Consider the following 13,538-nt stretch of genomic DNA (forward strand, 5'->3'; position numbering starts at 1 on the left):
GTAAGTAACACGTTTTTTGTGCTGAGTGCACGATTCATATTAGTCAACTAGGATATAGATTAAATATTTGATTTCAAAACGCTTACATAGAGATTGAACCTTGTCGATACACTTGCTTATATGTCCTTCGACAGATTTGCTGTGCGTTTTACTTTTTACGTTTTATAATTATAATTCCACCATTTGTATTTTTTATCCTTGAGAATCGAATTTAATATTAAAATTTATAATAATTTATACACTTTTTTTAACTAAAATTAGAGCGCTTGACCTTCCACTAATTGTGTGAATGCTGTAGAAATGAATTAAAATTTAACAGAAAAAATAAGAAAGAAAAACATATTTTATTGTTTGATTAAAAAAATGAAGCACGCACACATACGGGAAAATATTTCAGTGGAGAGTATACGATACAGAGAGAGATTGAAGAAAAAAAAATATTCTTATTAATTTGCTTACTTGTTGCTATAAATTATTATTTTTAAATTGAACTTACAGGGAAAAATTACATTTTCTCCCTTTTCATTTACATAATAAAAGAAAAATAATTTGGTTCGCATTTTTGTGTTTAAATTTTCTTTCATTTCTCTTATTTTGTTTTGTGCTAATTGTATTTTTGGTTCATTAGGTATTAAAATTGTGATATTTTAATTCCTTAATCTTACCTTTCAATTACACCTATTAAGTCTCCAAGGTTCAAGCGACACAAATGTGCAATTTTAGTTTATCATGTTTTAATTTATCAATTGAATCCCCTCAAATATTATTTGTTACAATTATGTCAAAGATGTCACAAATGTACAATTTTAGTTTATCATATTTCAACTTGTCAATTGAGCCCCTTAAAATCTATTGGCAATCACATTACCTAATGTGATACTTACATGTTAATATTAATATCATATCATGCTAACATATTTGACATGCTTATGTATTAACATGCATTATAGTCCATCGTATTTAATAATTGTACTGTTCTAAATCATCACATTTCACATTTGTGGCCAAATTAACTTTTCAACTTAAATTTTGGTATTTTTATTTTGTTTAATTTATAATTTTGATCCTTTCATTTAAAAATATAAACATTTATGCTCTTATTTAGAAAAAATATAATTTTAGTTCAATCCTTGGTTTTATTCACTTTTTTTTTGGTTCAATTAAACCTTATATCTAACATATTAATTAAAAATATTAACAAGAAATTATTTAATTGACAAAAATGTAAAAAAATAAAAAAATATAGATAAAATTAAGAGTTGAACTAAAATTGATAGCTTTCTAAATTAAGAAGACTAATATTTATATATTGAAATAGGAGACCAAAATATAAATTTAACAAAAAAAAAAGAATCAAAATTATATTTAAACTTAACTTTTAATTATAATTGGAGTGATTTTTGGGGTGAAGAGCTTTAGTTACTTGCTATTGAAGGTTTTTTCGAGGTTATTTATAGAAATTAAATAGATAAAAAACTAGTGAGGTAAAACTTTATAAAAAGTAAATATATAATATGAGTCAACTTTAAACACTAAATATTAGGTTAAATACATTTGATTTATACTTTTTAAGACCTATTTATCCTTTAAATAGTAGGTTAAATATCACTTTATTTTTATTTTATTTTGATGTATTAAGTTTAAATTATTGTTTTTATATTTTCCAAATATTTTGTTTTTAGGACTTTTAGCTGGGTTTTTTAAAGCAAAGCTTACATCAAACCATAATTTGGTTGGACTAAAATATTTCACATTTAATTTAAACTCAAAATTTAAATTTAAAGTTGAAGGCATATATTTTATTGGACGAGTTGGGGTTCCAAACCTACTTGAACCATCTTGCCTCCTCTACTAAAAACATTACTTTCTCCTATTATAATTGTCGTTCTACGTTATTTTATATTATTTTCTTTATTTTTTAATTTTTTTTTTATTTTTTCAAGAATTTTTATTCTTATTTATATGTTATTTATAAAATCCAAGAATACATTAATTATTATTTTATCAATTAAATCCTCGCATGTTTTATAATCATTAATTAATTTATTCATGTATTTTATTATTGAGTGGAAAGAGAAAGGGATAAAACATGATAACTATTTTATTAAAATAAAAAATTTATTGTATTTCTTGATTTCTATATACTAACTTCAAAAGACAAATAAAAAATAATGGATATAATACCTGCTAAGAAAAAATAATAATTAAATAAATGAGAATAATAATTTTAACACAAAACTAATCTTATTATCGCTAATTTATTTTTTTTGTTTTTTAATATATGCAATTAATATAATAAGAGATGAAAAAAATAATATTATATTAAAAAATTAAGATAATAATAATTTTAGGATAATTTATTTTTCTTGCACAATGGTATTCGGATGGGATGGTGGGAATAGTATTTATGAAGGAAATTCATAGAATTTTGTAAAATTGAGAGAGAGAAAAGGGCTATTAAGTGGAGTAAAAAGAGAGGGGAGGTAACTTTCTTCCCAAATCCCAAACAGGCAGATCTAATTAATTGATTAAAATAACCGTGAAGACTGAACAGTATACACACAGTAATTAGTGTGATTTTGTAGAGAGGTCAAATCAAGGTTGGGTGTCTTGTTTCGTATTTTTGTGGTGCTGGTATTGGCTAAGAGGCTTTCAAGCAGAATCCATAGAGAAAATAAGAAAATAAATCAAAAAACAAAACAAAATGTAAGAGAGAGAAAAGAAAAGAAGAAGGAAGCCCCAACCCGATAATCATACTCGTACTTGAGATGATATTGGATAATCTCAACCTCAATTTTCCTCAATAAACAATCACCTTCACTTTTTTTCTCTCCTCTTCATTTCTGAACTCATCCCCATGGATCCCTTTGATTTGATACGCGAAGGTATATATATGCTCTTCCATTTCTTTCAGATCTTTTTCTTCTTACGCTTCTCATTAATTTATAATTTTTTTTCATCTCTTTCTTTCTGCAAATTGCAGCTTTGGAATTACTGTTACTTGTTATTGTTATTATGTGCTTTTTTGGGTCTGTTTTCTGAGGCGTTGAATTGCGCAAGATCTCTTTTTGAAGTTCGCGGCTTCCGTATTGCAAGGTTGCGTTCTTCGTGCGCTCGAGCTTTGACTCGTTCGTTGTTATTTCTGTTTTGGTTAATGTTAGTTTAATATTCGGGTTTGAATTTTCTAGGTTTTGATTTTTTTTTAACCTGTGTTATTGAGGGTTTCTAGGTAGTTACTGGTCGGGAATTCTCTGTATTGTTTAATTTCTCTTTGAAGTTGTTTTGTGACATTTTCTGTTATTTAGTACGAAATATTTAGGGTTTTAATCCTTTTTTACTTTAGTTCTGAATTTGGTCAGTGTTCACAGGAGCTTATTCGGGTGTATGCAAATTTTGCTGTAATTTCCTTAATTTGCGTTGGTTCCTTTTTTGTTCAGTTTACCATTATCGGATTCACTTCCAAGTTAAAGTGACGAAAATGGCAAGCTATATTTCATTGCCGTGATATTGAAAAATAGTAGTAACTTAAGTTCTATATTGGGTTATTTATTTGGCACTTTTATGTAATATGAGATATTACTGAAATCATCATTTATCTACTGCATGATGTATGGGAATTTGTGGTGATTTATTTATTTATTTTTTTAAATTTTCCCCTTGTTCTTTTTGTAGCAGTTTGGTTAATCAATGAACATGATCAAATTGAACCATTTTCAGGGTTTGGTTGAGGCTGACTGGACATGTGCTGTTACTACTTTTAAAGTCTGTTTATGCTGTAGTAGTTATTTTGTCTATATTTTAGTTAATAATGAACTTAACCAAGAAAGGACCCCTAACGGATGCAAAGCTATTAAGCCCAAACAAGGCAACTACTCTGAATCCAAATGCAGCAGAGTTTGTTCCTTTTGCCCTCAGATCATCATCATTATCTGGAACTACCAGCTTGGTAGATGCAACAGCAAGGCTTACTGCTGCTGGAACTCTTGGGAAAGCAGTTTTAGATAGATCAGAATCATCCATTTCAAATAATTCTGATGATGAGGTGCACCGATACTGGCGATGTCAGCTCCCGGATGATATTACCCCTGATTTCAAGGTCTTGGGAGAAGATGAGTCTCGAGTTCTTGATGATATTTCTTTAGCAGGTTTATCTATACATGATGACAATGAAGCCTCCAGGTTTCCTTCTTCTAAAGGAAGTAAATATATAATAAATGAGCAGGAGGAAATATCTCAACAGCATGCTAATGGCAATAGCTTGGCAGATAAATTAGGGTTTTCCAATTCAAGCTACAGGGAGGACCCATCTTCTGGAAGCTTTTTGAATGCTCTGGCAAAGCCTTGGGAGAGGCCAATTGGGAGTGCTGACCAGCGTATTAACAGTGGTCAAGAGGGCCTTACTTATGATGACAACTCTAGACATGGATACTTAAATGATATTTTGGCCGAAAATGCAATTGTGGATGATACTGATCTGAATCCTTTGGAGTTTTTAGCCTCCCTGTTCCCTGGTTTTGCAGCAGAAAGCCTTGCAGAAGCTTACTTTGCTAATAGATGTGATTTACATCTGACCACTGAGATGCTCAATCAGTTAGAGGTAGGTTGATTTTCATATAATAACTGAACTGTGGTCAAATTATGGTTCCTTATAAGCTCCTTCTCATGTATTTGACTGTGAAAATGTATGTGTTGTCTGTTATATTTATGCACAATATCTATCTCCTGCTTGTTGCAGTGCAGTATGCTCTAGAGCATTTGAATAAACTTCTCTACAAACACTTATAGGAGAAGAAAATTAAATGAATTGAAGTAAAATGAATCAAACTTGTCCCATGAGTGTTGAAATCAACTCATGCACCTCAATTGTTTTAGAAGTTCCCCTCATGTGACTTTTCCATAAGTTGATTTTAATTTATGGTAAAAGCTTAACTCATTTTACCTCCTGGATTCATTTTTTCTTCTTCTCTTATATGTATGTTTGTCCAAATTTGCTCTTACTACAATACTAAGTCTGATAGGATGGATGCTAAGTATTTAGAGCAATACCTGTGCCTTGTTTTGGCAGGGAAGATCCGGCTCTCTAAAAAGTTGTGTGGTGATTCAAGTGCAACCTACCTAGCTTCCAGTTTCTAATCGCTGTTACCTGGTACTGGGGGGTGGGGGTTGTTAGAGATAATCTTATATTTCAATTTTTATCTACACTCTTTTTGAGTTTAATTTTGTGACATGTGATAACAGTCCTCTGCTGCATGTTATCCAGGGCCATTGGCATTTATTAACATTTTGTTTTATATATATATATATGATCAATTAGTACAATTTGTTCTCCATTCCGTGAATACCATAGTCATCTCTTATGATTATTTCCTATTTCTATGGAATATTTTTTTAATCTAGGAACTTTATGTTGATAATCTCTCTTTCCTCCCCTCCAAATTTGTAGCTTCAAGTTGATGGTGGTTTCAATCAGAATCTGAATTCAAAGACTTTGTCTGCTCCCAATCTCAGTGCAATGGACTACCCTGCACTTACTTCACCAGATGGCCAGACTGCTTCAGTAGAATATGTGGTTGATAATGTGCAACAAAGTGGCAATCCTTACCGATCATATGACAGTGATGTGCTGCTTTTCAAATCTGTCTCTTCAGTTTCATCTAGGGGTGGTGCTATTGACTTTGCTTCAGCTGTTAGGAAGTTGGCTTCTCGGGATTCTGGTGGTATTTGGAAGTATGATAAAAATGGCTCTGGTGATGCTGCTATCGGCTCAAGTAGGAATTCGAATGTTCTGGCTAGTGGTTACAATGGTGGACAGGGGAGAGCACACTTTGGTGATCGGTTACAGAACCGTGGTTCAGCTCGGGCATTTCCTGTTTGGCTTGAAACTGGTGATGCAGTTGGTAAATACTTATGTTTATATGCTTCAATTGTGGGATGTATTCTCTGTCCATAATTTTGTTCTAACAATTTTGCATGGCAGCAAATATGTATTCAGAGTTGCGGGAAGAGGCTCGTGATCATGCATGCTTACGTAATGCATATTTTGAGCAGGTGGGTCTTCAATTCATGCTTTGATGAAGTTACTGGGAATCAGCATATGAAATAATGGTTACTTTGGCTTCACACCTCTTGCTTGGATCTATTGACACATTTCCTTGACTTTCTCAGCTCATATTAGTTTGTGTGTGTGCTTAACTTTGGATATTCAAGTTGTCACTGTAGATTCAATAAGAACTGTTGGGCTGATACTAGTTCAAGAATAAACAACAAAGTCTCTTATCGAGTCATTTGTTCTTGAATCTATTTGACTTTTTGTTTTAAGTTTAATTTCTTTTTCATTTGAAAACAGGCACAGCAAGCCTATCTTATTGGTAATAAAGCCCTAGCAAAGGAACTAAGTGCTAAAGGGCAACTGCACAACATGCATATGAAGGTTGCTCATGGAAAAGCTCAAGAATCCATTTACCTCCAGAGGTTTGTTGTTCCCCAATGCTTTGATTCCTGCTCTCCATGTAAGTTTGGAATAAAAAAAGTTTATATGGCATCATGATGTTATCATATTTTGCTGGCCCCCACAACCTGTGTATATTTATTGACATGAAAGAATTCCTTTTGTTTGGTGAGCTGGTTCTACCCCTTTTGATTGTAAACATATTTTTGCTTGTTTCCTCCTTAAATATTTTTTATGCCAATTACTTGTCATTGAGAAGGACAATGATTGTCTCTCGCCTATTCAAGAGGTGTGAACAATTCGAACCCTTCAAATAGAATTTTGTGATGCCAATTTGTTATCCGTTTGCTTCTAAAGAAAACTGTATGAAGCTTGAGTTTATTTTAACTCCATGGAGAACATATACTGCACTAAGTTGCTGCAGCTCTTCCTTTTTCTTCGTCACCTGCACAGGCTGCCTTACAGTTTATTTCTGAAATGGTTACCAAGTCCCATGCTCCCATGCCATATAACTATGAACCAGAATGTTTATTTACGTTGATTGTTGGGTTCTGCCTCAGTCATTGCAAGTGTTGATTTTTTCAGAAATCCAGTTGCTCCAGAGTTGCAGGGCGATGGAAGAGGAAATGAGAGGATAATAGACCTACACGGGTTGCACGCAAGTGAAGCCATTCATGTGCTGAAACATGAGTTGAGTGTGCTGAAAAGCACTGCCATAGCTGCCGAGCAGCGTCTGCAGGTTTATATTCTTGTGGGCACAGGTCATCATACCAGGGGTTCTCGCACTCCTGCAAGACTTCCAATAGCTGTACAGCGTTTTCTTCTTGAAGAGGGCATTGACTTCACGGAAACTCAGCCAGGCCTACTTCGTGTTGTGATATATTGAACTTGCCAAGGATGTGTTTTTTGACACAGTATAAAGTCCACCAACACTGGGATATTTTACTCATCGATGTATCTGTATATGCCCGAAGAACAGGAAAAGAAAAGAAGAAAAAATCAGTTAGGGGAGAAGGAAAGATAAGGTTTTGTAGCAGAATTGTATCATTAAGGTTTAGGGGCGGCATCAGATTTACATTTAGTAAGCAGGATTTCTCATCTGCCCATGTTATGGGATCATTTTCCTTCTGTTAATTTTGTACCCTAATTTTCATTTTTTTGATTCAGATGTAATTGATAGAACTCAATTACGCCATAGAACAATTGATTTTGCAAATTAGATTCAATGTCAAACAATTTATATCTCACAACAAATACTCTAGCAGCACTGCACTGACCAGGATTGCCTGCATTATAAAGCCAACTGCAAGGTTCTGCACTCAAATCACAATCTAAAGGTTCAAATTTTTTATATATTTATTTTATTACTTTATATGATTTATTTTTAATGGTGAGGATTTCATGCAGTCACAAATTGTGACTGCAGAGGTCATGGCCTCGCTATTATCCCGGAGATGAGAACTTCTCATGTTAATGATTCCAACAATGTTGAGAGAGACATATACTATTTACTAGTCTCACACAGATGATAGTGTCAAGTGTTTCTCTTTTATATATGTTGCTTACTAGTACTAGAGATTTCATCTAATAGAAATAAAAAAATCTTTTATTTTGATAATATTTTTGGAACACCGATTGTTCGATGCATGATTTTTTTGAACACTGGGAAAATAGGAAAATATATTTTTTTTTCATAAGAAAAATATTATATTATCGAAACGATTGTTCTGTGACAACTTTTTTAATTGAAAATTTTAAAAATTTCATTTTAAATTTTAAAAATATTAGTTTTATGCTAAATTTTAAAATTTTAAAATATTAGTTTTCTGCTAAATTTTAAATTTTAAGATAACTAATTTAACGTACTTGACGGTTAAAAATTATCATTATTTTTATTTTATTTGAAAAATAATTAAAAAACTCAGGGGTGGGCGTGTAAACGTGAAACGACGTACATAGGGATAGGGATATTTGGATTAGGTTTTTGGTTTTCTTTCACCGGCGGCGAAAGTAAGGTTGTGCAAATGGAATGATGATTGATTAATGGTATTAATACTTTTGTTGTGTGTTTCAGGATCTGGTAAAATGACGACGTGTACGAAATACCCGTTTTATCATCAGAAGAAAGGGTGGAAGCCTGCTCTGGTGTGAGCGGATACGTTCAAAGCTGGTGCCTTTGATCGGTTGACAACTTCAACAACATTAGTCACTCCCATCGCCACCTACTTCGTCGCGTTTTCGGCTTCGAGCGCGTTACCTTGCGTGTTGATACCGGCGGCAACGGATTAGCGTTGCTTCGAGAATGTCGAAATCCTTCACAAATCCGAGTTAATTTTTTTAGATCTGCGCTGTTTTTCGGATCTGAAATTGGTGAGAGATTGTGCGTCGATTCTGGATTTGTAACTTGAACAACGATGGTTGGTGGAGTCGAGGCCGGCTTCCCCTTCTCCTTCTGTGGTGGATCATTCTTGTTTGAGTCGTCGGGACTGGTGGTGGTGCGAACCACCGTGAGAGGCTATTCGGTGAGGACGGACTTGCCATTGCAGGAGAAAAATCCCCAGTTTCCGGTGAAAGTTTCTGGATGGTGGGGTGGGATGGGAGGAAGAAGATAGGAATAAGGTTGTATTTTTTAGTGATTTTTAATTTTAAAAATAAAATAAAAATAGTTATGATTTTTTAGTATTTACATTATTTTAAATTTTAAAAGTTAACAGAAAATTATTGTTTTTAATAAAAAAAATTAAAAAATCAAAATAATTATTTTAAAAACATAAAAAATTAAAATTAAAATTTTAAAACTTAATTTATCAAAACAAAATAACTATATAAAATATAATGAATCCAAATTAATATTAAACAATTTTTTTTAAACAATGTGAAAAAATTATACAGTAAAAAAATAATGACATGTTTTTTCACATGATTTTTAACATGTTTTCAGTAATAGATGTTTTAATAGTATAAAGATCTTTTATATTATTATCTAATTAAAAATTTCTCTTTAAAGCAAATTTGTTAATTTATATAATACTTCAATATTTTAGAAATTTTCTCTTTAAAGTAAATTTGCTAATTTATATAATACTTCAATATTTCTGACTAGTTGATAGTTTAGTAAGGAAATTACATTTTAGTCCTAAATTTTGGACAAAAACATACAAACATTTTATTAATACTTTTCATTATTTTTTTCTACTGTCTTTTTCTTGTTATATTGACGTATTTTCTAAAAAATAGTAATTCTTTTTTTAAGAACCATGCATGCCCTTGGACTGAACTCCCGCCCTAAATCAAACCTCAGTTCCTAATGGCGTGTCTCTTCCAAGTTGAAACAGCTAACAACAATTCTCCAAACTTGTTTTGTAGGCAACATGATCGGAGTGTGAGTTTCGAACGCCAAGAAGATGCACTTGCGACTTCGAGCAGCCACTTCCACTGCGAACCCATTCATCCCACCCGCTCACCTCATCCACTCCATCCCTCAATGGTTCTCCATCCTCCGCCACGCCATCGCCGCCTCCGACTTACCCCTCGGAAAGCGCGCCCACGCCCGCATCCTAACTTCCGGCCACCACCCCGACCGCTTCCTCACCAACAACCTCATCACCATGTACTCTAAATGCGGCTCCCTCTCCTCCGCCCGCAAACTGTTCGACACAACGCCCGACACAAGCCGTGATCTTGTTACCTGGAACGCCATCCTCTCCGCCCACGCCGACAAAGCGCGCGACGGCTTCCACCTCTTCCGCCTCCTCCGCCGCTCCTTCGTCTCCGCCACGCGCCACACTCTCGCCCCCGTCTTCAAAATGTGCCTCCTCTCCGCCTCCCCCTCCGCCGCCGAGTCCCTCCACGGCTACGCCGTCAAGATCGGCTTACAATGGGACGTGTTTGTCGCCGGTGCTTTGGTCAACATTTACGCCAAATTCGGACGAATCAGAGAGGCACGCGTTCTGTTCGATGGAATGGGTTTGAGGGACGTTGTTCTCTGGAACGTCATGATGAAAGCTTACGTCGACACTGGTCTCGAATACGAAGCGCTGCTTCTCTTCTCTGAGTTTAACCGAACTGGACTCCGTCCCGATGACGTCACTCTCTGTACTCTCGCGCGGGTTGTGAAAAGTAAACAAAATGTTTTGGAATGGCAGTTGAAGCAGCTTAAAGCTTATGGAACGAAGTTGTTTATGTATGATGATGATGATGATGGTTCGGATGTTATTGCATGGAACAAGACACTGTCTTGGTTTCTTCAGAGAGGTGAAACTTGGGAAGCTGTTGATTGTTTTGTGGATATGATTAACTCGCGTGTTGCCTGTGACGGCTTGACTTTTGTTGTGATGCTGTCTGTGGTTGCCGGTTTGAACTGTCTTGAGCTGGGGAAACAGATTCACGGCATTGTTGTGAGGTCTGGGTTGGATCAAGTTGTCTCTGTTGGGAATTGCCTTATCAATATGTATGTTAAGACTGGCTCCGTTTCTCGTGCAAGGACAGTGTTTTGGCAAATGAATGAAGTGGATTTGGTATCGTGGAACACCATGATATCTGGTTGCGCGCTGAGTGGTTTGGAGGAGTGTTCTGTTGGGATGTTTGTTGATTTATTACGTGGTGGTTTATTGCCGGATCAATTCACTGTTGCGAGCGTTTTGAGGGCTTGTTCCTCTCTTGGAGGAGGTTGCCATCTTGCCACACAGATTCATGCTTGTGCAATGAAAGCTGGTGTTGTCTTGGATTCATTTGTTTCAACAACTCTGATTGATGTGTATTCCAAGAGTGGGAAGATGGAGGAGGCGGAATTTCTTTTTGTTAACCAAGATGGATTTGATTTGGCATCTTGGAATGCTATGATGCATGGATACATTGTGAGTGGTGATTTTCCTAAGGCATTGAGGCTTTACATTTTAATGCAAGAAAGTGGAGAGAGAGCGAATCAGATTACTCTGGCGAATGCGGCTAAAGCTGCTGGGGGATTAGTGGGGCTTAAACAAGGGAAGCAAATTCAGGCTGTTGTTGTGAAAAGGGGGTTTAATTTAGATTTGTTTGTCATTAGTGGTGTTCTTGACATGTATCTAAAATGTGGAGAGATGGAAAGCGCACGGAGAATTTTCAATGAAATACCTTCGCCTGATGATGTTGCTTGGACTACTATGATATCAGGATGTGTGGAGAATGGACAAGAGGAGCATGCTCTTTTCACGTACCATCATATGAGACTTTCCAAGGTGCAGCCTGATGAGTATACCTTTGCTACCCTTGTCAAGGCTTGCTCTCTTTTAACGGCATTGGAACAAGGGAGACAGATTCATGCAAATACTGTAAAGCTAAACTGTGCATTTGATCCTTTTGTAATGACCTCACTTGTTGACATGTATGCTAAGTGTGGGAATATAGAAGACGCACGTGGTTTGTTTAAAAGAACAAACACGAGTAGGATTGCCTCATGGAATGCCATGATAGTAGGATTAGCTCAACATGGAAATGCTGAGGAAGCCCTTCAGTTTTTCGAAGAGATGAAATCTAGGGGAGTAACACCAGATAGAGTTACTTTTATAGGGGTTCTTTCTGCGTGCAGTCACTCTGGTTTGGTATCTGAAGCCTATGAGAATTTTTATTCCATGCAGAAAATCTATGGTATTGAACCTGAGATTGAGCACTATTCTTGTCTTGTTGATGCCCTTAGCCGTGCAGGGCGGATACGAGAAGCTGAAAAGGTGATATCATCAATGCCTTTTGAAGCTTCTGCTTCAATGTATAGAACACTGCTTAATGCTTGTAGGGTTCAGGTAGACAGAGAAACAGGAAAGCGTGTAGCAGAAAAGCTTTTGGCCTTGGAGCCATCTGATTCAGCTGCTTATGTTCTTTTATCCAATGTTTATGCGGCTGCTAACCAATGGGAAAATGTGGCGAGTGCTAGAAATATGATGAGAAAAGCAAATGTGAAGAAGGATCCAGGGTTTAGTTGGGTAGATTTGAAGAACAAGGTGCATTTGTTTGTAGCTGGTGATAGGTCACATGAAGAAACTGATGTTATATATAATAAGGTGGAGTATATCATGAAGAGGATCAGAGAAGAAGGATATCTCCCTGACACAGACTTCGCACTTGTTGATGTAGAAGAAGAAGATAAAGAGTGTTCTTTGTATTATCATAGTGAGAAGCTAGCAATAGCTTATGGGCTTATGAAAACTCCACCATCCACTACATTAAGGGTTATTAAAAACCTCAGAGTGTGTGGAGATTGCCATAATGCAATCAAATATATATCAAAGGTTTTTGAGCGAGAGGTTGTTTTGAGAGATGCAAATCGATTTCATCATTTCAGGAGTGGGGTTTGCTCTTGTGGTGATTACTGGTGACAATTGAATATTTCCCTTAACACTACCCCATTATTTAAGTGGGCTTATGTGAGAGCCATCAGCTAACCTTCCTTTTCTTGGCTCCTCTTTGTCATTGACTTCCAAAGTAAGTACTAGCTAGGTATAGAGATACACTTGATTTCAGTCTTTACAACATTGTTGTTAGGACCGGACCAAATAGGTCGGTTCAACCAAAATTCAGTTGCTAGGCCAGTTTGATCAATCTTTAAAACTGGTCTTGTAAAGAATTAGTTCAAAATCAGCTAGAACCAATCCGGACTTGTTTGTTGAAAAAATATTTTTTAATAAAACATTTAATAGTATAATGATTGATACAATTTTATCTTAATATTATGATAATGGAGAATTATTTGAAGCAGCAGTTACTATAACTAAAAAGCTCATTGTCATTGTGTGGCCTAACGGAGAGAAATAGGGGAAGATGAAAATAAATAAGAGAAATAGGTGGTAAATATAGTAAATTTCAAGAGTATTTGATTTGATTATTTTAAAAAAGTGTTTGATTTGAGGGAAATAAAAAAGAAATTGGGTAGATAGAAATAGAAAACAGAATAAAAAAATTATTCACAATTGATTGTTTTTTAAAATACTCTATTGTTTAAAATGAAAGTTGATTATTTTTTCGTAATATACACTGTGACAATCAATTGTGAGCAAAAAATTATCAATTACTTTGATTATATTTTAGAAAATTTGTCTTATTGAGCAAGAAAATAAGA

The 13,538-nt window shown here is 35.0% G+C and overlaps 2 protein-coding genes across 5 annotated transcripts; both read left to right on the forward strand.

The window, feature by feature from the left end:
* The first annotated feature begins 2,638 nt into the window (after positions 1 to 2,638).
* LOC114414870 (polyadenylate-binding protein-interacting protein 7-like) lies at positions 2,639 to 7,702 on the forward strand. 4 transcript variants are annotated; one of them, XM_028379306.1, is made up of 7 exons: positions 2,641 to 2,885; positions 2,984 to 3,096; positions 3,718 to 4,597; positions 5,444 to 5,897; positions 5,978 to 6,048; positions 6,347 to 6,471; positions 7,034 to 7,702. In XM_028379306.1, exons 3-7 carry the CDS (start codon positions 3,809 to 3,811, stop codon positions 7,332 to 7,334), a joined length of 1,740 nt encoding a protein of 579 aa, XP_028235107.1. In that variant the 5' UTR covers positions 2,641 to 2,885; positions 2,984 to 3,096; positions 3,718 to 3,808; the 3' UTR covers positions 7,335 to 7,702. The 4 variants fall into 4 exon arrangements, with proteins under 4 accessions (XP_028235109.1, XP_028235107.1, XP_028235108.1 ...); XM_028379308.1 differs by lacking the exon at positions 2,984 to 3,096 and having other exon boundaries at positions 2,639 to 2,885; positions 5,444 to 5,885; XM_028379307.1 differs by lacking the exon at positions 2,984 to 3,096 and having other exon boundaries at positions 3,676 to 4,597.
* Positions 7,703 to 8,384: 682 nt separating this feature from the next.
* On the forward strand, positions 8,385 to 13,071 carry LOC114414869 (pentatricopeptide repeat-containing protein At4g33170). The gene is made up of 2 exons (XM_028379304.1): positions 8,385 to 9,067; positions 9,815 to 13,071. The coding sequence occupies exon 2, from the start codon at positions 9,853 to 9,855 to the stop codon at positions 12,796 to 12,798; it is 2,946 nt and encodes a 981-aa protein (XP_028235105.1). The 5' UTR covers positions 8,385 to 9,067; positions 9,815 to 9,852; the 3' UTR covers positions 12,799 to 13,071.
* Positions 13,072 to 13,538: the final 467 nt, after the last annotated feature.

The sequence above is a fragment of the Glycine soja genome, chromosome 6, assembly GCF_004193775.1.
Source record: "Glycine soja cultivar W05 chromosome 6, ASM419377v2, whole genome shotgun sequence".
Classification (NCBI taxonomy): Eukaryota; Viridiplantae; Streptophyta; class Magnoliopsida; order Fabales; family Fabaceae; genus Glycine; species Glycine soja.

Excerpts from the sequence above, each read along its gene's own strand:
- LOC114414869 (XM_028379304.1), top strand. The coding sequence starts at position 9,853 with ATGCACTTGCGACTTCGAGCAGCCACTTCCACTGCGAACCCATTCATC.
- LOC114414870 (XM_028379306.1), top strand. The coding sequence starts at position 3,809 with ATGAACTTAACCAAGAAAGGACCCCTAACGGATGCAAAGCTATTAAGC. Across the intron at positions 6,049-6,346 it reads GTAATGCATATTTTGAGCAG|GCACAGCAAGCCTATCTTAT; the intron begins GTGGGTCTTCAA and ends ATTTGAAAACAG. Across the intron at positions 6,472-7,033 it reads GAATCCATTTACCTCCAGAG|AAATCCAGTTGCTCCAGAGT; the intron begins GTTTGTTGTTCC and ends TGATTTTTTCAG.